Here is a 23,417-nt window from a genome sequence, read left to right as displayed (position 1 = left end):
ACTGCCCTTGGGAAAACCTGAGCTCTGGATCTTTGCTGATAGAATAGGCTAAAGTACATTAGGCTACCCACATATGTGAAGAAAAATGTATCGGGTTTCACCAGTCAGGAAGGTTTTGAAACTCGGGTTTTGATGGTCTCTTAGCATGGTCTTGAAGATGTAAATGATAAGTCAAAACTTATAGTTAAGATATAGCTTGAGTTTAAGTCACAATGCGAATATCCCCATAGAGTCACACTTCTTTGTGTGACTTTTACAAGTTCTTTGAACTCCATTGCCAATGAAGCTTAATTCTAGTAATAATTTTCTTTGCCTGGGAAACAAATATTCTGTTGGAGAATTTATGTTTTTGCTTCTTCTTGTTGTTGGTAGTGCAAAGGGTAAAACGCATGGCTAACCTCTTTGAACTGTTCTTATTTGGCAAGGGGTAATGGATCATGTGAGGTATTACAGTAATATAACATGAAGGGAGTGAAAAATGTTTTCACAAAATAAATTATTTCCATGAATTTATATTAATTTTCTTTACAGAAAGTATATATACATTTAGGAAGGATTTGTATGTACTGAAATGTGGTGGGTTTGTTTGGTTGGTTGGTTGGCTGGTTGCTTGGTTTTTATGGACTTATTCAAAAAGGGAGTCTTATGCTGAGGACAATGCAGAACGCAGCTCAGACACAACCTAAACAAACAGTGAAGTTAGTACTAATGACATAGACTGATATAAAAATTATCCAGCTCATAGAAAAGTCCTGTTATGGCACAACATATGGTTTCAAAGATTACAGAATATTTTCCCCCCTCTGGAATCACTTCTTTGAGGAAACAAACCATTCTTGACAGAGTTAGAAGTTTATATAAATAACACATGCAGATGCTGTTTCTTAATATAAATGTATTTTCCATAATTTATTGCTGTTCTGCTTCAATGCTACAATGTAAATACCATGTTATCTTTATTACTATTCTAAACCTTTTAAAGTTCGTTGATGTAGAAGATTAGCCATACTCTATTTCTGCTAGTAGGATTATTTTCTCTCTTAATGTTTGCAGGAGCAATTTTTTCTCACAATCTAAGAGAAACACCTTTATAATTAAAGGTTATTATTGATTGCCCTAATTAAGTATTTTAAAATATAGATGTTCCATCTATTAATTTTGCTCAGGTCATTTAAAACAAAGGGATTATTGACCGATGCAGCAGTTTTCCTCTTTTGTATAAGTTCTCAATATGGAGATTATTGATCTGAAAGACACTGAGAGGTCCTTTGAGTCCATTACAGTCTAGTATGTTGATGTAATTAGTACATAGGGGAAAAAGCCTACATGCTAATAATTTTTTAAGAAACACTGTTCAGATGAAAAAGTTACTGAGCCTTAGGTAGAAGTCCCTTTCAATTAATTGTCTCTATTACACCCACAATAATCTATATAATGTTTGCATTCTTTGGGTTGAGAATAAAAGTAGAGAGGAAAGGAAGAGAGCTCCAAAAAACTTTTCTTACAGTTGTTCCCTGCCCAGTTATAAAGTCTTAGAAATATGGCATTTAAACAGAAAGCATACAAACATACTGTGGAAGTACATCCAGAAACAAGTCACGTTACAGACTCAGTTAGACAGTGTAATATCATTCATTACACATGCTTGAATAGAGTCATTCATGCCAGGATTCAAGATAGATTTTTCTTTTGCCTCAAATAACAAAGCGTTCCACTTTTCAAATTCGCTTTTTTTTCAACATGAAATTGGAAGCAATGCTATAAAGGGACCTCAAAATGCTATAGGTAATGTAATTATTGATCATGATGAAGAACAAGGGAAAGGGTTTCCAAGCATGGACTGCATCCTAAAATTTAAATTCCTTATTTGAAGAAAATAAATTTAAAAGTTTAAATTCTTAGGGCAATTACATAAAAAGAATGTTATGTTAAACACATAATTGAAATTCTGAAGATTGCTTCCCTCAAAATATTTGTGGTATGCACTGCCTTCCAAAGGAATATCAACTGAATAGAGGTGATTGCCAGATATCCCTCCTAATAGCTTTTCTCTGCAGTTTGCATTTACTACTACAGACTGTTAGAGAGGATGGGTTTCTGATGGACTTCAACTGTTTTGCAAGTTGCAATAACTAAACCTTGACTTATGTATTGATATGATGAATGCCTTTTTTTGGATAGGATTATTTTCATACATTTTGTTTAATAAAAACTACATTGATGCTTCCATAAACTTGTAACAATGAACTTCATACAGGTCTTTTTCTTCTACTCAGAGCCTACCCGTTTTCCTTGCCTCCAGCTGCGGAAACCCTTGCCTAATCTTCTTCACTCTTCTGAGTACATATCAGAGCTTTATTCTGGCTTCCACCCCTCTGTTAAGGATTTTTCCTTCCTTCTTTGAGCAACTGTTAAAAGTCGTTTTATTTTTTAAAGCATGTCTATTAGGAGAATTTATTTATTTATTTATTTATTTTAAAATGAGGGTCTAATCCTTGTTTGCACATCTGGTGATTCAAGTCTTGTTTTTAACTTACCCAAAGCATGCAGCAAAGGGGTGTGACAATTCTCTTTCACTTAGTTTGGGTCATTTGCAATTTACACTCTGGCCTAAAGAGAGTCTTAGAGATGAATGCTGCCAACACTCCAGCTGAATACACCATCTCTTATTTTCTTTTTGTTAATGAACCTGTTGCTTTGGACCCATAATAAAGCCCAGCTGTAGCTGAATTTCATTTAGGTCTATCAGATCCTCCTTTATATTAAGGTAGTGGTACTGGAAATATATTTTTAACCCCATGTGATTTTTACCGTCAATTAACTGAAATTCTGCCTGTACTTATACAACCTTCATACATGTGCATATTGTCATTTTACGTCTGTGAGCTAATATAGTGTCAGTTCTATTTGTAAATCAAATTCTGCTTGTGCATTTATTTCTGGCAGAGCACAATGGAAAATGAGAATGGGGAGTCCTTCTCAGAATTTTGTGTTTGTCTCCCTTCCTGATTAGAGAACATACTGTAGGGGCTGCTTTTTATCCAGAGACCTGCAGAAACTGATCTGAAATGAAAACTTGAAGCTTGGAAATAGATCCTGTGAAATTAGTCCTCCAATGTTGAAGCTGTATTATAGCAGAATTATTCTTAAATAACGCCAGGACTACTGCACAAAAAGGACAATATCACCCCATTGAACTCATTTGCAAAAGAAAAATGCATTAAAAGGCAAACCTCTGTAGTTAAAATATAAAAGCTTTTTCTTTCAATTTGGGGCTGCTAAACTAAGCTCAACATTGCAGCTAAAATAGAATGGTTTAATCCTACACCACATGAAAGGAGAATGTCAGCAATTAAGTCAGACTAGAAAGCTTTGTTAGTGAAGGAATGCCTGGCTGGAACTTGCCCTCAAAGGCTTTACAAGGAAAACAGTCATTTATTTAGGCAATCCCTTGACAAAATACAAAAGAAATAAACTGATAATGGATTGGCACTTCAGGGAAACCAAAGGCTTTTAATAAAAGTGCCCTGGACCACCCTCCTCCTCCTAAATATCAAACTCTCTGTGATGTAACCTTCCAGTAACCTTGCTGGGATGCATGGCAGTGCGATTCACCAGGATACCCCCATTCTTCTCCTTTCAGGCTCCTGCTCACATGGCTATTGGCAATGTCAGAACGGCAAGTGTTACAGACCAGAACAAAGCTGCGATTTTGAAGACAACTGCGGGGATAATACAGATGAGAGTGAATGCGGCACTTCCTGCACCTTTGAGAACAGCAGATGTGGCTGGCAAAATTCCCTGGCAGACAATTTTGACTGGGTGCTTGGGGTCGGCTCACCTCAAAGTCTAAGACCTCCCAGGGACCACACACTTGGAAATAGAACTGGTATGTTGTCAGTTCACAAACAAGATGTAATTGTTTTCATGGATCTTCTCGTACCTCCTTTCAGAAGCAACAAGGGGGTTCTACATGTCTAATTAGGGTGTCATTTTTAATAAATGGCATGTGTAACAGTATCCAAATATTAATTACTCTTGTAAAATGATTTTAGGTTAGGAAAAAAAAATTGATTCTCAATTGTTTCTCCTTTAAGTATTTCTCTATGAGTACAGCAAGATAATTTGTTTAGAGAGGCATTTGATCTGGCTGCAGCCTGCAAGGGTGCAGTAGCTCGGATCTGAGATCCACTGGGTCCCACTCCTCCAGAGCCTGAGCTCATTTCCAGGAAGCTCCAGTTCATGTTAGAGTATGTAATGCTGTTCTGAACATAAGGCAAACAAGCAAACAAACAAACAAACTGGTATACAATATTTTGCATACTGGGTATTAGTACTTCTGAGTAGCAACAAAATTACTTAGAGAGGTTTTTTAAAGGGTAATAATACATTTTAATTTCTCCCTGAGAATTAATTAAAAAGGACACGTGAATGCTTTTTTACTTTAGGAAAATCCTTCTTTATTCTCCTTAGTCATATCTAGCGTGACCTGATCAGAGATGGAAAATGGCTATTTAGGAGTTAAGAAATTATCTGAAATTTTAAAGTTACCCACAGTGACTATTTATAGTTCAATTTGGGGTAATTTTTTAAAAAATACATTTAAATAAACAGATCTCCCTTATAGGCAGCAGTGCAGATCCTTGGCTAGTTCTGGCAAAGCAGCCTCTTCTCATTCTTGCTACAGGCTCCATGCCTTCTTCCTCTGCCTTTGAAGTTCCCATAGCCCAGGCAAAGTTGTTACTGAAGCTGAGCTCAGACTTGATCTTAATATGAAATATGCCACAGCAGGGTTGCATGAAGGTGTAGGATGTGTATTTAGTAGTTGTTGAATATTTACATGAATTCCTCTGAATGACAAAATTAAATAAAACCAAGGATATGTAGGGACTGTCTTTTATTTATCTTTAAAAATATCCGGTTCTGGTACAACACGGATTTATGCATGTCTGTGTTGTATATATTGAATTGACTCTAAAAAAAAGAATAAAATGGATTTTTAGTCTTGATATCATGCTCTCAAATATCATAGAATCATATCATAGAATGGCTTGGGTTGGAGGGACCTTAAAGATCATCTAATTCCAATCCCCTTGCCATGGGAAGGGATGCCACCCAGTAAGTCATGTTGCCCAGGGCACCATCCAGCCTGGCCTTGAACACCTCCAGGGATGGGGAATCCACAACCTCTCTGGGCAACCTGTTCCAGAGCCTCACCACCCTCTGAGTAAAGAATTTCCTCCTAACCTCTAATCTAAATCTCTTCTCTTTTAGTTTAAAATCATTTCCCCTTGTCATTGTCTGCCTGAGCAAAAAGTTGCTCTCCATTTTTTTACAAGCCACCTTTAAGTACTAAAAAGCTGCAATAACGTCATGCTGAAGCAGAATTCATTTCACTTTTCACAACTTTACTGTGGCCAAAAGTTTAAAGGTGACGGTTGTATTGTTAGAACTGAGAGCTCTTAATAAGTGTGTTCATCATGAGAGAACCAAAACAAAATTCAGTTCAGTTGTTAAAGTTTTCTGTTATGGGATAGAGACTGCATTATTCAGGGATCCTTCTGGTCCCAGTACAAAGAAAGAGGGATTTCAGCCCTTACTTCCAAAACCACAGTTCTTGAGCTTGCACCTAGCAATTGCTTATTTCTGGCTCCCCTAATTAGTGCCTCAGTTTTCAACATTAAATTGTTGAGAATTTGCTTAAAATTATAATTATCCCACTCTCATTGGAATTAAGTGACTTTCAGTTAATTACCTCCTAGCCAAGCTTGGCTAGCCATGACCAGTTGGCAGCACACCCAGCCCACAACTCTGGTCCCAGTCTTCAGATCCTGGGACATTTCAGAGCATACTACATCTCGAGTCTACCCCTCACTCAGTCAAGTTTCCTTCCAAAGAAGACTGGTGGGTTTTTATTTGTTTGTTTGTTTCCCTCCAAACAGAAATCATTTTCCTAGTATGAAATAGGTGTTAATATATACATCAACATGTGAAGCACTCAATCCAGCCTAGCCAAATCTTCCTAGCAAACATCAAAATCATGCTAAGGTGTGCTTTTGATACCTCATGGTGTTTATGTACATGGCTGTCTTTAACACACAAAACAGCAGATGTGGAAAAAATAAATAAATTTTCATCTGTGTTTTCTAAGTATATTTTAAAATAAAATATTTATCTCAGATATGTCACTACATTTGTTAAGACTATGCTTGGCCTCAGGGATGAAGCAATGTTCTCATCCCCTAATATTATGGCAAGCGTCTATAGCCGTAAATGAGCTAGAGAAGTGTCAAAGTTAGAATGAACCTTTTTTACTCCATGGGGATTTTATCTCTAATTCATATACAAAATTCAGTTGATGTGCAGTTATAATTTGTCAGTGTGCTGTTTATACAATGGTTATGTTATGTGAACTATATGTTTGTTGTTTGCACAAAGGAAAAAAATAATTTGGAAATTGCAGAATTTATTATACTTCTGATTAAAATAGGAATGGAAAACTCAAGGAGCATATCAGTTTCAGAATGTATTAACTGTAAGCATCTGTTTTTGCAACTTCCTCTGACTAAATAATTTAAATCTGAGTTAATATTCATACAATAATGAATACAGATGGCCAAAAGTAATGGGAATCCTTAGGGATACCTAATGATCTATAAGTATATGATTTTTTTTCTATGGCTTGACTTGCTATTTTGAAGGTTATCTTTCAGAAAAAATTAATCCTGAAATTTATCACTGTGTGGGCATTATATGATGTACTGTCAAAATAGTAACTAGTGCTGTTGAACAAGGAGATGCGATCAAGGTAGCTGGGAAACATGGAACTATTCTCTGTTCCCAGCTTATTCCTGATATAACAAGTATACAAGGAAAATTATCAGGTAATTCTTTAACCTAGGTAGAGGTTCACTAGCACAGAATGTATTTGGGAACCGTTTCATATCTCTCTGCATTTGTATTGCTAAATTTTGGTCATGGAATATAATTTGAATGTCAAAAACAATTCTTCAGGAATACATAATTTCATTTCAGGAAAATTCCTGTATCTTGAGGCCACTGCAATAGGGCTAAAAGATGAAAAAGCCCATGTGAAGAGTTCCAGATTGAAAGAGTCAAGCAGGAGTTGTGTGATGAGCTTCTGGTACTTTAAGTCATCAAAAGCCGCAGGACGTATTCGGGTTCTGATTAAGGTAATCAAAAATTTGTCGTCTTCTGAATACCTGGTATCTGTTAAGGTGTATGTGCTTCAGCAGAGTAGTTTGGCTCTGTTAGAGTGGCTTGTAGACTGAAAGAGCTCCCACTGTTTGTGTCTCCCAGGTACCTCTTAGTGCAGCTCTGTTTCTTTTTGTTTGTTTGTTTGTTTGTTTTTGCAATTCCAGTCTCTTAAAAATGCTTTTGCCATTTCTCTTCCAAAATATGTTTCACTGAAAAGCCACAGAAAAACTTTTTAAAACTTCTTTCCATTTTCCCTTTTCACATATAGTACCTTTCTCTTTGACAATCTCCATGTCAGAGCTATTTTATTATTTTGCTGTCATATGTATTGGTAGCTACATGTTTGCAACCCTATAATTCTGATAGAATGATAACCACCAAAAAATAGCAACCAACACAAAGTAGGAAGGAAATGCAAAAGTATGCATGTATTAAATTATTTGTCTTTTTATGTAGACAGGCACAGAATATGTAATTGGTTTTCCTTAGAAATGTAATTTTCTTCACTAATTGTGGGATGACATAAAACATGAAAGAAAGCAAAAACTATTTAAAATTATTCAGTTACAAATGAAAACTGGTACCTTCTTTGAAAATTGGCCATGCTGTTTGTTGCATGTTCCAGAAAAAAAACACTAAATGCTTGTAAAAGTAAGTTTTAAACTATTTTAAACCTTTTTATTGTGAATAAAATACATAAATTTATTATCAGTGTAGCAAATGTGTATATTTCAACTCCCTGTGCGTGCTATGTCACCACAGGGCATTTAAATAGTATTCCAGTACAATGGCCAAATATTCCAATTTTAGATGCAACAGAAACTTTTGCAAAGGTGTTTGTGTATTTGTGCTTACCTGTATCTATACAGGAAATGCTCATTATCCAAGTTCAAATCAATGGTGCAATTTATTTGCCACAAGGCTGTTACCTTCTCTTCAGTGTCTCTAATAAAATCTTGGGATATAAATTGTTTTGGTGAACTGCATTAATTTTTTCTGTTTGATTTCCAGTGAACATATTGACTGCCTTAACTTTTATGTGTTATATAGAATTTCCTAGATCACGATCTGTAATATTTCCTTTCTCTCTTGGTTTTGGGAATAATTTTGTTTTCTGTTTCTTTTATACTTATTATGAGACATTGACCCTTTATTTTCACCTAATACTACTGTCTTAGTCTTTTCAGACGTTATTTTAATATTTAAAATTATCCCTGTGTCCACTGAGCTTAAAGGGAGTTAAAAGACAATGTAAATGGAAGATGTTTGAATAAGGTGGAAAAGGAAGATGTTTGAATAAACTTACTCGTTTTTTTGTTTGTTTGTTTTGTTTTTTAATGCAGGCAAGAATTCTAGATGGAGTTATAAGACATTATTCTCATTAGTACTGCATCCTAGATAGTTTCACAGATCAGCCTAGTTTACTCATTTTGTTCTTTATAAAGATTTGTGTGTCAGTACTCTAATCAGAGTTTCTATTTTACAATGTTTTGTCTATTTTACGGCATTGCTAGTCGGTCGAGGGAAGTGATTGTCCCGCTCTACTCTGCGCTGGTGCGGCCTCACCTTGAGTAGTGTGTGCAGTTCTGGGCACCACAGTACAAAAAGGACATTAAACTGTTGGAGAGTGTCCAGAGGGGGGCGACGAAGGTGGTGAAGGGCCTAGAGGGGAAGACATATGAGGAGCAGTTGAGGTCACTTGTCCTGTTCAGCCTGGAGAAGAGGAGGCTGAGGGGGGACCTCATCGCAGTCTACAACTTCCTCGCGAGAGGGAGTGGAGAGGCAGATGACCTATTCTCTGTTATCACCAGTGACAGGACCCGTGGGAACGGTGTGAAGCTGAGGCAGGGGAAGTTTAGGCTGGACATCAGGAAGAGGTTCTTCACCGAGAGGGTGGTCGCACACTGGAACAGGCTCCCCAGTGAAGTAGTCACTGCACCAAGCCTGTCTGAATTTAAGAAGTGTTTGGACTGTGCACTTAGTCACATGGTCTAAACTTTTGGGCAGACCTGTGCGGTGCCAGGAGTTGGACTTGACGATCCTTATCCAACTCGGGATATTCTATGATTCTATGATTCTATGTCTTTAAGAATAAGGTCTAATTAACCAATACATAGTCATGGGAAATCATACTGAAGGTTCTCCTGCTAGTTCAAACTACCGTACTAATATATCTCCATCAAACTTGACTTGAAGTTAAGTTAATGTAAGTGGAAGCAGATCTATTGATCTGCTGTGATTAGCTGAAAAGACAAGGGAGAGGAGATGACCTCCAAAGGAATTTGCCATCTCATTTTTCACAGCTTAGCAAACCATCTCTAGATAGTCATCACTTCCACCATAAGAATCATACCATAAAATTATTGAATGGCTTGAGTTGGAAAGGACCTTAAAGATCATCTAGTTCCAACCAGGATCATGTAGTCCAGGTAGATGAGAAAAGCTGAAATGAGAGAGAACACCATGCATACCAATGGCACAATAATAAACAACATGATTGTATTGAGACAGAATGAGGAAGAAATTTCTCCTCCTTCTGAATATCACAGTGGAAGAAAAATGGCGACCAAAGGCTAAAAAACTATTTTTGTTTGTTTGTTTGAAATCTTAGATAAGGTATGTAATCATTGATGACTTCTCTTAATATTAGTGTTGACTGTTTACTTTCAGGAAGCTTAAGAGTATTATACTGCTAAAGCAGTGTCTCAGATTATGATATAACCAATAAAACTGCAGGATCATGAGGAGGATAGTATACGCGAGCATACGTTTTTCTGTTGAGGCTTGTAATTAGAAAAAAATATCAATTTCTAAGATAATTTGTCTGCAGTTAATATATTTTTCCCTCATGCTGTACTATATAGTCTTAATACAAACCTCTCTATGTGGAATAATAATCCAATCAAAATGATGGGCAGTTGAACTGGTTGAAAAAAATGCAATATACTTCAAATAAAAACCCTCACCATGTATGCAAATGGGAGATGTTGACATTATAGCTATTTATGGAGGCTGTAAAATCCAGAGACTGCAATATCTATCACCATCCATCTAAACTGAAATTACAAAGTGTTTAACAGCAGTGCAAAAGCTCACCAGGCAAAATATTAGCAGAACAGATCTGGACATTACTAGTCAAAACTTTTCTACTGCAAGTAATATTTTGAGATATTCCTACTATACTTTTTGGCAGTTGCAAGAGAATACAGTATATTGTAAGAGATATTTTGAAGCAAAAGTATGGTAAGAAAAAGTTCATATTCAGTGTGTCTGTTTTAATGGTGATTGTGGGGTTCTTATTCAGCACTCTTATACTGACTCACAGACAGGAGGAAACTGTTATTTTGAAATGTATTTCAAGAGTCAAGTAAAATTTTTTAGGTGAAAGGAAAGACAGACATTTTATTTTTATGATGATTTGAAGATATATTTCCTAATCCCACTTATGTTGTTTCTGTTGTTGAAAAAAAAAAAAATGAAAGAAAAAGAGAGGAAACTTTAGGTATTACAATAGGAAAGGAACAATAATCAAAGGATAAAAACCTTTGTTGAAGATAATTTTTTTGAGGATGAATGATAATTCACCCTTTGTATAGAAAAAAAAATAAAAAGATAATTTAGGCTTTCATACAGTTAAGGAGACCTCTTACAAGGATTTGAAAGAAATGTCTGAATATGCAGATGTATGCAGATTTATAGGGAAGGTGAAACTAGCCATTAGTAACTTCCTCCACTGAACGTGACAAGGCCAATATACACAGGATCTCTTTAAGAAGCTCCAGTGGACCTTACTGAGGCGTTTGTCATTGTGAATTAATTCTATCCTGTTACAAATGAGCAAAGACATAATGATATTCAGGGCAAAAGTCCTGGCAAACTCACAGCAAGTGAAGCAGAGCTCCACTGGCACCACCACGGTGACAGACCAACCAAGCTGATGCACCAAATAGCTGGAGCTGGCAGACCTTCTCCTCCAGCTGCTCACAGGCTGATGGAGCACAGACCCCATCACCTGGTTGCTGCGGCTTCTCAGCAAAAGCTGGAAGCTGCCGCAGTTGTTTCCTTAATATTATTATTGCATTTAGCTTGTCTAAGGTGGAAAGGAGAGGAGAGAACTACAGCTGTAGAAATGTATAGCTAGCAGGTGTCACAGCTCAGATATAAGTGACTCAGAGGGTGTTTTTTGTAAGTCCCTGATTATTTTTAGTGAAGCAACCTACTGTCCTGAGTTTTCAACAGGAGAACGTGCAGTAGAGATGCTGCAGATGCCCACTGATTTCTTCTGGACATTTGTATTTCTAGGATAGAGTAGTTTAAAATGAAATTTTTACAAATCAATATCATTGACTTTACTTACCTCTTTGGGAAGTCACTCAAGAATAAAGTCTGAGGAAACAACTTACTCTGCCTCATAGCTCAAAATAGTCTATTTCTGCATTGATTCTTCTCACTGGCTGCATGAAAAACAATCAACTCCTCACATTAATATAGAAGTTATAGATTTCATTGGGTTCGTGTTTCCTTCAGAGCAGATTATCTGACTTCCATGTAGCTAGGGGAAGAAACTTTCCAGTTTCAAAGATTTGCATGAAGGTTTTACTCGAGGGACTGCTGAAATCCAAAGCCAAGAAAAAAAGGAAGATTAACATTTACGGTAGCTTTACTTCCAAGAGCAAGATAATTTTACATTTACATGTGAATGCAGAATCTAATAACAAAACCATTAACAGCACTTTCCACTTTTTTAGGCTTTGTTTCAGATACGGTTGTTACTGGATTGAATTTGACCCCATGAAGTAAGGATATGTCCAAGTAAATTGAGACTGAATCAGTGATTAAATAGGAAAGAGTTTTCAGTGGAAGCATCATTTCTCAAAAATAGTTAATTTAGAATGGCTAGACAAATATGCACAACCCTAGATAGGAGAGACGCCATTCAGTACATTTTATATTCTTGGATTATTGTGAAGTCATTTCAGTCTTCTTACCAGTAAATTATTGAAAATAATATATATGTATATATTATATTGTAATAATATGTAATTCACTGTATTCTTTTACTAAAAGCAAATATAAGCATTCTTTCCAAAAAGCTTGGTGAGCCAGAATAGTACATTTGGACATGCTTGAAGAAGAAAAATATATATATATTCTGAAGAAGGATTAAAGAATCACCCTTTTATTTTGGAATCTTGCTTATGAATACAAGCGGTTCATCAGAGCATTTGCAATTTAAAATCATGATGTTTCTAGAAAGGCATATAAGAGAAATTGTCTGTATGTGAACTATTTAGTATTTTTTTATTTGTTTAAATTCTTTGAGAATTGGACTTCTCTCTCCCCTGGCAGGTAATGATGATGAGAAGTAAAGGTTTAGTGTGACTAAGGGCACATCTCCTGTCATGCAGGGCAGTGCTGTGAGAGAATTTAGCAATCTGACAGATTTAGACAGCACGATGCATACTGAATAATCAAAGTAACATAACAATATCCTGTGATATTACAGTCGGAATAATAAGCCCTGCCTCTCCGAGTGAAATATGCTGTTTTCTATTCCAGCCTGACACCGTATTACACAATATGACAGAGATGAAAAATGCACTTTCAGTCTCTTCCACACTGCACAGCTCTCCAGTGTTTTTTCATTCAACTGATTCCTTAAATTGGAGATCTCTGCCAGTGGTTTACTTTATTGATTTGTGGGCTCATAATCTCAAAGAGTGGTAGTGGTTACATTGCTGCTTTTTTAGCATATAAGGCTTTGAAGTATATTGGGAATCTCTGCAAGTCACACTTCTTTTGTTCTTTTTCTAACACCTTGCAGTGCAGACATTCAACAGTGAAAGTCGTGATTTAAGCATATCTCGGGAAAAGACTTTTAAGGATCATAGAGCTGCTATTGAATGATTTTGACTGAAGCAACAGACATCAAAATTAGATCTTTTTATATAACAGCTGTGAAAAAAAGATTTTTATGAAGACAAAGGGATTTTTTTCTAAATGATTAGGTGTAGCTTTGAGCTCTGAGCTGTTTCTTTCAAATTTCTTCTTCTAAATGGGAAAATTTTGAAATTGAATTAGCATATATTTTCATTAATATATATATAATGCAGTGTAACCTGTTGCCTGCTGATACCTTTTAGAAAGCATATAGCATTGTCAGACCTGAAATCCCAAGACAGTATCTGATTTTCTTGATGAACAGCTCTACTTGGAAAAACAACCAACCAAAAACAACAGAAAAATAAATAAATAATAAAAAACAAGCATTTGCAAGAGCTCCATTTAACATCAGAAAAGGTGGAAAATCTTCCTTTTTTCCTTTTTCCTTTCTTATTTCTTTTCATACCACAAGATACTTTGGTCTTCCAGTAAGAAAATTATTCCTGTTGTGAAAGAAACTGAACTGAACTGTTGTTAAGTTAGCAAAACTTCCACAAGGACTGAAGTAACACTGATGCTCATTGCAGAACATTGATTTGTTTCCAGTTTTATCCTCCTTTAATACAACTTCCATTTTTAATTCACTGTTTGTTTTTACTGTCTTGGAGTTGTTTTAGTTTCTGGTAGTCTTTGATCTTTCTCAGTCCTGTAGTATCAAGCTGTAGCGTGCTTAAAATTACTTTGATGTATCATTAAAAGGTCTTAGAATGAAAAGAATTATTTTTGTGGTTACAGAAATCTTTTCTCTTTCTGGCCTTCAGCTTCCAACTCACAGTATCTTCAGGAACAGAAAGAAATAAAAAAAAAAAAAGAAGGAAAAGAAAGAAAGAGAGAAAGAAAGAGGGAGAATGGGAGAGAGAGAAAAGGAAGAAGGAAAGAAAAGGCAAGGGAAAACAAGGCAAGGCAGTGGTTATGATTTTGTTTTTGTTTTTGTTTTTTCTGTAATTTATTTCACAAAGATAGAGGTATCTGATTCCAATTTGTTTTATGCAAGGGTCAGACTAGACAGGTTTTAGCACCTGTTATGCTGTGAGTAATCTATATGTGTATTTGTATGTTGACCCCTTTGCGTTAGGTAATGATGAATTAAATGGAAGATGAAAGGCTGCGTTAAGTAGTTGTTAAATCATTGCATGCACTGACATTCTACCATGGTGGCAGAGACAATCATTCAAAGGAGTCAATGTAAGAAGAACTTTGAGTAACCTCAGTTTCTTCCCACTGTCTTACTTACCATGGAGATATACTTTTCCATAACCTGATAACTTTGTATTACCTGCCTATGAGAGGGTTAGTGCAGAGACAAATTGTCTGGAGTCTCATGGAAACTCCATAGTCTGTTCATAGTTGTTACACTATCTCATAATGATGGATTCTCCATACCCAAAGGAATAAGATGCTGTGGGAGAGAGATTTTTAATCATCAGATAAAATTTAAGGGTGAAAGAATATGGTTAAAACTGAGTACAAGAACAGAATTGCAAAACGTAAAGCAATAAGATATATTATTAAAATTTGGTTGTTTATTGAGAATTCTTCTTGCATACTGACTCCTTAGCTAGTGAAATTGGTCTCTACAGCCTAATCTGACATACTGTCCTTTTCTTATTCTCTTAATAGAAAGAAACAAACTCAGAAAGTACCAAATGCTTTGCATGACCTCTCTGTTGAGATGAAAGTTCTTGTTTGTTTTCTCATCCTTTTATTTTATTTTATTCTATTTTATTTTATTATTTATTTTTTTTTAAGCTGGGAAATTCAGAAGGTTACCCAAACAAACTGGACGTTTTTTTTATTTTCCTGTTTCCTTGATTAACATTTCTGTGTTTTATTTTTCCTGATTATGTTGCAATTATAGCTCTAAAATTTAATCTTCTTTCCCATCTTTAATCAGTTGCATAACTTGATAAAACAAATGGCATTCTGTTAATTGCACACACTTATCAGTTTTGCATAAAATACATATAAGAAAAATAAATGTACAAGAAGAATGAATTGAGAATGGAGCTGCAAAATACTACACAAACTTGCATGTTCTCCCTGCCAAGTTTATCAGATTCAGTCCATAAGTCTGAGTAATAATGTGGAGATTGCTTGTGATGCTATCCTAGTGCCACATCCTGAGTGCCCTCTGTCCGGGTTCCCTGTAAAGCTGTGCTTTATTCTTGCATGTATCTGAGTCTCCCTTGAGAGATGGAGTAGTCTCTGATACAACAGAAAGGATTGAAGAATTAGGCCTATGACAGGGCCAGTGTATCTTTCCCAGAGGAGGAAGCCATAGGACATGCACCCTTGAAACAGAAATACTGCATGCACCATAGGGCATCCCTGCACCTAAATTCGGACTCATCTTGTGGACCTTTGGCTCATTATTAATAACTAATGTAAAGACACAAGAAAGATGTGTAATGTCTCACTTTTAAAAGAGAAAATAGTCTTGCAGGAAGATCTTATGATGCCGTATACACTAGAAATTTGAATAATGTAGTATTATGAACTTGTGTGAAGTTACTGATGATTTTTGGAAAGTTACTGATGATTTTTCACCATTTGAAGTTCAGTTTCACAATCATTTCACCAACTGTAAAATGTAGACATTACTTTTTGTGAAGATTTCTTCTTCAAAAGGCAACTTCTTGGGTAATTGGTCTAAGTGTAATTTTCAATATATATAAGCATGGTACTTGTTCATTGGGTATAAACTATATGCTGATTTGGAATTTAAGGCTTGTGAGCTTTAATTGTTCAAAGATTAGCATCACTAAAATGTAATTTTTTTAAATCCAGTTCTGGGCCCCTCAGTTCAAGGACAGGGAACTGCTTGCGAGAGTCCAGCGCAGAGCCCCAAAGATGATTAAGGGAATGGAGCATCTCCCTTACGAGGAATGACTAAGGGAGCTGGATCTGTTTAGCTTGGATAAGAGACTGAGGGGTGACCTTATTAATGTTTAAAAATATGTAAAGGATGTGTGTCAGGAGGACGGAGCCAGGCTCTACTCGGTGACATCCAATGGGCAATGACAAGGGGCAATGGATGAAAGCTGGAACATAGGAGGTTCCACTTAAATATGAGACAAAACTTTTTCACAGTGAGAGTGACAGAACAGCGGAACAGGCTGCCCAGGGGGGTTGTGGAGTCTCCATCTCTGGAGATATTCAAAACCCACCTGGACGCGTTCCTGTGTGACCTGATCTAGGTGTTCCTGCTCCGGCAGGGGGATTCAACTAGCTGATCTTTCAAGGTCCCTTCCAACCCCCAACATTCTGTGATTCTGTGAAATTTAAAATAATGTTCCTTTCTAAATTTTTAAAATAAATGTAAAGTTTCCTAAATAATCTGTTATAATAAATAAAGACACTGTCATAAGACATTATGAATATTTTACATTCCAAGGCTCAAGATTTATATTACACACGGGATATCTTCTATAGTCATGGCAGTCAGTAATCCTACAACAATCTGTTTCTCATATTTTTTTTTCTTTAATTATTACAGAAAGATTAGGTGTCATCGCCCATATTTAAGGTTATCTGGTGTTTCCAATGATGAGACCCTTTATTCAGTAGTTTATACTGTCAAAATGTAATATTTTAGCTGAATTATTCCATGATAATATTCCACTTTATAAGATTTAATTTTGGAGAAAGTCTCAATCTGATGGGGATCAAGACCCATTCAGAAATTATTGTTAGGAATACTGCCTGTGTGAGGTGCATCAAATGACTTAAAGAATGATCTACTACTGTGTTATTGATAAATTTAAAATATTTAGTCTTTTGAATAGAGCAATCTTTTAACAATACTTTAAACAAGTTTATGGGAACAAGATAAATAAATGAGAAGTGTACAATTGTGATAACAGGAATTGGACGTATCAGAATTTATTATTCTACGTTTCTCTCCATTGGCTAAAGAGGAAGCAACAATGTATGCTTTTTATAAGTGGTTTTGGCTGTTGTTTTTTGTTGTTTTGCTTTGTTTTGTTTTGTTTTTGTTTGCTTGTTTGTTACTTATTGGTGTGTGTTTTTTTTTCTTGACTTCAAAGATTGGCAGTCGTGCCCTACACTGTATTAATGCATCCTCCTTCTGATAAATGAATGGTAATACCATGTAAGCAGGGAAAAAAATGGTGATGAAAATGACAAGTGTTGTAAACAGCCTATGTGGTAAGAAAATAGCTCCCAAATGAAGCTCTTGAATTTAAAGTTTGAAAGGAAGAAATTAAGAACATTCTTAGCTCAGTTGCAACTGTGCAATGGCATGTATATGCAAAAGGCAGGATATCGGAAAATATTTTAAGTTGACTTTGTATTCCTATCTCTAATGCCTGTTAATGAGATTAGACACCTTTTGATGTATCAGTGTGTAAAAGCTGGTTATAAATTGTTACGATCTCCTCTTTCCAGCACCACATTAAAAGATGTTGACTTCTTGCTGCATCAACAGCTCTTCATCCAAGATTGATATTGGCTAAGTAAAACTGCTGACAGACATGAAAGTATGATATAAAAAAGATTGTGAGGCATACCATGCAAACCAGTAAACATAATCAGAGGTGCTCTATGTTGCATTTTGTATTTAATCCCATCATAGCCTCTCTGAGCACTCAGGTTTCTTATCTAGCTTTTCAGACTCAAATTCTTCGTACAGTTCAGCCACACACCTTGGGTTGTCCAGCTATCCTCAACACTTCCAAGCATGCCTCATCCGAAGTTTTGCCAGGCTGTATCTGTATTAAAAATCTGAAGAGCTAATATAATAATTTCAGGACTGTTCTTAACACTGAAGGCTTTCTAACAGAATAAAACATACTAATGTGGTTTTCTGTTTGAATTAATGAAGTAATAAGAAATTATACTGTAGTACTACTGAAATAAGGAATTAAAAACACTTTTGGCATAAATTCCTGGAATATGTGTGTGTAACTGTGTGGTCTGCACAGTATATTTGATTTTCCCTTTCAACCAGAACAGTAAAAGAATGAAACGCATACTTAAAATTACATTTTTGGCTTCCCACATATCAGAGCAGTTAGTGTTTTTAATCTGTGACACTTATTTTACTTTAGTTCCAGTAATTTTAGACAACATGGAAAGTTTTCAAAGGCTAATGCAACTGAAAAAAAAAAGAATGACCTTATATATATGACCTATATTCCATAGCTTGGATCCTATGGAATAAAAATAGAATTATTTAACATCCAGCTATAGCTGGACTTTATTGTAGACCAGGAATAACTGGATGAGGATGGATTATGAAGGTCTGTTGTGGTTTTATCCCGGCCAGCAGCTAGGCACCATACAGCCGTTCACTCACCCTTGCCCCCCACCCCCCCCCCAGGTTGGGGGAGAGAAACAGGAAAGTGTGAAGCCTGTGGGTTGAAATAAAGACAGTTTATTAAGACAGGAAAATAATAATAATAATAGTAGTACTACTAATAATAATGTGTATGAAACAAGTGATACACGATGCAATTGCTCACCACGACCAATGCCCAGCCTATCCCTGAGCAGCCAGCCCCCCCATCCCGGCTAGCCACCCCTATATATTGTTTAGCATGACGCCAGATGGTATGGAATACCCCTTTGGCCAGTTTGGGTCAGCTGTCCTGGGTCTGTCCCCTCCCAGCTCCTGCTGCACCCCCAGCCTGCCCACTGGCAGGACAGAGCGAGAAGCTGAAAAGTCCTTGGCTTAGTGTAAGCACTGCTCTACAACAATTAAAACATCAGCATGCTATCAGCACTCTTCTCATCCTAATCCAAAACACAGCACCCTACCAGCTACTAGGAGGAAAATTAACTCTATCCTAGCTGAAACCAGGACAAAGTCGATAAAGAATTAAAAGAATTGGGGTCTTGTTTTTTTGAAGAGAATTAAGATACAAAAAAAAAAAAACAATCAGCAGCAACAACAACAACAAAATACCAATAGCAAAACAACAACCTTGAGACTACGCTGAAAGAAAAGTGCATTTTCTAAAAAAAAGTGGATACCTTTCAAAATTTCACAATAAATAACTGTAAGACTAGATTTTATCTGTTGGCTGGTGGTGAATGAATAAAAATTCAGTGAAATATTTTAGAATAGTTTTAATTCTAACACTCATGATAACAAGAAAACAATCAAAAGTGTGGAGAACAAACCATTATTTTTATTTCCTTGCAAAATAATCCGTTTTCTATAAAACATTAAATGTCACCATGCATTTCTCATTATAATGACAGGGAAAGTTTGATGTCTCAGGTGCCATCTTATGATTAATAATTATAAACAGGTTTTGGATGGCAATTGCTATCCTCATTGAAAAGTAAGAGCAGACAGGTGTTGTGGAAAGGTTTTATGAATCCACAGTGGAAAATTACTCTTATACAACTGTACCCATTCATTTTATGTAGCTAAATTATCAATCAGTTTGCTATAAACTGTGTTTTGTTGTTTGAAATTACAGTGAAATGGGCCAGGCACAGAATGTATATTCAGCTGAATTAATACATCAAGGCACAAAGAATTTTGCAACTTTTCAGTAATTTGTTTAGTCTTGTATTCTTTACATTTATACCTTCTCACCTGGGCAGCTAAAAATATTACATTTTCAACTGAATGTTGGTATGATAAGGCTGCTTTGCCATTTATCCAATGAAATTCTGCAGCCTATACACCTATACTAGATGTTATTTGTTTTTCACCTCAGCTGCTCACTGCTGCCTTCCACTGACTAGCAGAATCTAGTATCTTGCTGTTTTCTAACTTCATGTGGTTTAATCTGTATGGGAGAAGAGGTTCTTTCAACAAGAATTTTTTATGTGATCCAGAAGAAGTAGTATTTAAATTTTGATACATGAACCATCTACTTCATTTCATTGATCAGTGAACAGAAGACAACTCTTGTTATTTATGACATGGAAATACTCATTAGATTTGAAGGATTCTGCTGTGCACAACATTACTCTGAGAAGTTTGACAGTGTGATTCAGTTAAGAATTGTGTTCAATGGGAGTTCAGAGGGAGTATGTTATCAAAAAGTTTATTAGCAGTCACAAAATGATTTAAGTGGATTTCCATCTCTACACACCAGATGTGTTCTTCAAGTGTTCCTAAGAGAATGACAGTTCTGCATTTTTTTAGTGTTTATTTATTTATTTATTTATTCATTCCTGGCTGCTTTAGGATTTTGTGGGCTATGGTAAGGAAATAAAAATTAATAAAAATAAAATTATCCCCTGATTTACCAGCTGCACTTTTTTTTTTTTCCTTAGAGCCTTAGACTTTGCCCAAGTCAGTAGTGTAGAATGATAGTGTGTTTAAGTGAGTACATGTGGAAGTTAATCTCTGTACAAATTGCTGTCTCCTTCTAAGCTGTACCAAGATATTTTTTTTGTACAGAGAAATGAGGTATTTCTTCAGGTAGGATTTGAAATCTCTTGACAGTAGTGATGCAGTGAGACCACTCCAAAGAGGTCAGCTATCTTGAAGAGATCTATCTCAGAGTCAATCTTTTCAACTTGAAAGGAAGAATTGTGCTGTGAGTAGATGAAGATCCTGAAAGGCCTTACAAATGATATCCAAAGAAGGTGTGGTCATATGAGGAAGAAAAGTGCAGGAAACCACATAGTGAGACAAAAGAAGGCACACTGCCATCTCAAAGCATGTTAAAATAACTTAAAACATACCATCTAGTTCACCTGTCTAAATATGCCAATCTGATGACTTAAAGTCTTTGGTGGTACATCTTGTATGCTACTGATGTAGAAACTTCTTACTTCATTGTAAGATATCCTCTTCCATACAGACTGAATTTTTGCTGTAGGAGGAGTGGGAAAGGCACGTTTTCCCACAAATCTACTGGAATTATCTCATTCCAGTTGTTTTGTCACTCAGTGTTTATATTTTTTTTTTTTTTTTTCCTAGTGTCACAATGTTTCTTTAGTTCACACAAGGAGATTTATATTCCTGTGATAATTAGTTCTATGTTTATGTGCTGTAGGGAATGAATCCATTTAGAAAATGCAGACAGTGCTTCTGCTTCTGCACTGTCTGTAACATAGAGAAAAACTGAAAAAACGGAAATGGGAAACCAGGGTTATCACAGTTACTAAAACTGTAAAACAGAAGTGGATTGTGCAACAACTGCTGCATTTGGAAGAAATATCTGAGGGATCCCAGTATGGACCCCTTGTTTTTTCACTGAAGAATAAAAAAATTAATGAGAGAAGCTCTGCCAAACCCTTTTGTGATCCTGTAAGGAGGGAAGAAATGCCACTGAATTTTCTGCTATTTCTTAGTTCTATTTATATTTGTTTGACAGGTTGAAAGTTATTATAAATTCTCTTTTATACATTTGAAGTCTGGCTGATGCTTGTTTTCAGACCTATCATTTCGCCTCTGTGCCATCCAACCAATTATTTCTATGTTACAACAGGAAAGAAATCTTAGAAAGAGATTTCTGCACTTTCTCTAGCAATTAGATTAATTTTTAAAGACATACATTAAGATTGCAAGACCTGCTGTTAAATTATAATCTATCACAATATGGATGGGATTCCTGTGACTGGAAGTCATAAATGCCTGCCGTGCAGACACTGTCAGGCACCCAGGCTTCTCTCTGCTGTTGGTGGAAGTTTGCTCTCTGTTTAAGGGAAACTTGTGTGTGATTTATCTCTGTAAGCATCTACAAGAGGTCAAATGACAGTGACTATAGCTTTCCATATAGCTTCCTGTAGACGTGTAACTGTATATAGTATATCTTAATACACAGTAATATATAGCATTCTGTAGGTGAATTTGTGTACATTCTGGAATGCTACTGGATAAATATTCGAGTTTTAGATATTTCACTAAGTATATTGAATACTTTCATAGATATTTCATATTTATGGTGGCAATTTAAACACCAAGATCTCATAAATCTTACAAACTTTTATCTTCCACATTCCTAACTTTATATATACTTATAACTTTATATGTTTTTGAACATGTAAAGTAATGGTCACTGGGGAGAGAAGTAGGGAAAGAGATGGAATCTCATTGAAGTGCTTAAATATAGTGAGAAATGTCAGTTATGAGAGCCCTCAATTTGTAGAGAATATATTTTATAACTGCAGTTTAAAGAGGTGCTTGTTTTTTTTTTTTTTTTTTTTTTTGTCATTCTCTATGAAATAAATCCATCAAATATTGTGTCCATCAAATATTGTAGAAATGGGGCTTGAGCATTCCTCTTAAAGATGTCTCTTTGCTCAGGATCAATTCAGTGTGGCTTAAAAATATTTAATCAAGTCTTGACTATTTAAAGAGCTTGCCGTTCTTTTCAGCCTTAGTGTTTTGATTCCCCTGAGCCTGTCCAGTTCATCTAATACCCTAGAAATCTGTTCTATATTTCTACAAGCGCAAAAGCTACAAGCAAATTGATAAGAATATTCCAATAGGAATAAGAATAGTCTGTAAATGTCACAAAGAAAAAAGTACAGTTATATCCAGTGAACATCCCACTACATCAAAGTAGGGGTGACATCTGACTGACAGTAATCATTCTCATACTTCTGAAAAAGCATAATAAGATCCTCTTTGATGATTAGTAGCGAATATTCATGTCAATCTTTGTCCTGCAGACTTGTCACTTTGAAGAAACGGCAAGTGAAATACTTAGTAAAAACTTAAACATTTTAAAGTAATTATAGAAGAATTAAGTTACCATTGTTAGTCTTAAGAATTATTATTGCTAGTCTTACAATCTTGTTGTACTGCCCTCATTCTTTTTCCTCAACAAGGATCTTTAGTTTACAGCAGATATATGTACCTGTTTTCCATCTTTTTTCAAATCTGTAAATTCTCAGCAGAGTCCCTGTAAAGATATGCTTTTCTATTTTTTACATTTTTTTTTAATAATGAATCAAAATTGTATTTGAGGTGAACTGCTAAATTGAAAAATTGATTGAAGCAAACAAAATCCCTGAAAGATTCCAGATGTTGGTGTTTAGCTGAATTAGCTTTGCTTTGGGACTTTTATTTTTGAAGCCAAAATTAAGGATAGTACTAGAGTTCTTCATGAGCAAATCTTCATATTTTGAAGAGCAGAGTAGACCTTGTACTGAATGATTCCATGATTCCCCTAGTAGAACGGATTTTGTAACACTGTGAATGGAAAAATGCTTCTGATCTTCCTGTCATGTTAACGTTCACAAGAACATTGCACAGGAATGTACTTCAGTACAGACAAAGAGGTTTACGTGGTCTGGTGATCATCAGTTTGTGAAGGAGT

The 23,417-nt window shown here is 35.7% G+C and overlaps 1 protein-coding gene across 1 annotated transcript in view; it reads left to right on the top strand.

Moving 5' to 3' along the window:
* Positions 1-23,417, top strand: part of MALRD1 (MAM and LDL receptor class A domain containing 1) — a 265,114-nt gene that overhangs the window by 128,522 nt on the left and 113,175 nt on the right. The window contains exons 28-29 of the mRNA XM_040550276.1: positions 3,644-3,889; positions 7,036-7,193. Of these exons, the coding sequence (XP_040406210.1) occupies positions 3,644-3,889; positions 7,036-7,193 (404 nt within the window). The remainder of the gene's footprint in view (positions 1-3,643; positions 3,890-7,035; positions 7,194-23,417) is intronic.

Source organism: Cygnus olor, chromosome 2 (genome assembly GCF_009769625.2).
Source record: "Cygnus olor isolate bCygOlo1 chromosome 2, bCygOlo1.pri.v2, whole genome shotgun sequence".
Classification (NCBI taxonomy): Eukaryota; Metazoa; Chordata; class Aves; order Anseriformes; family Anatidae; genus Cygnus; species Cygnus olor.
This window is presented reverse-complemented; position numbering and strand designations above follow the sequence as displayed.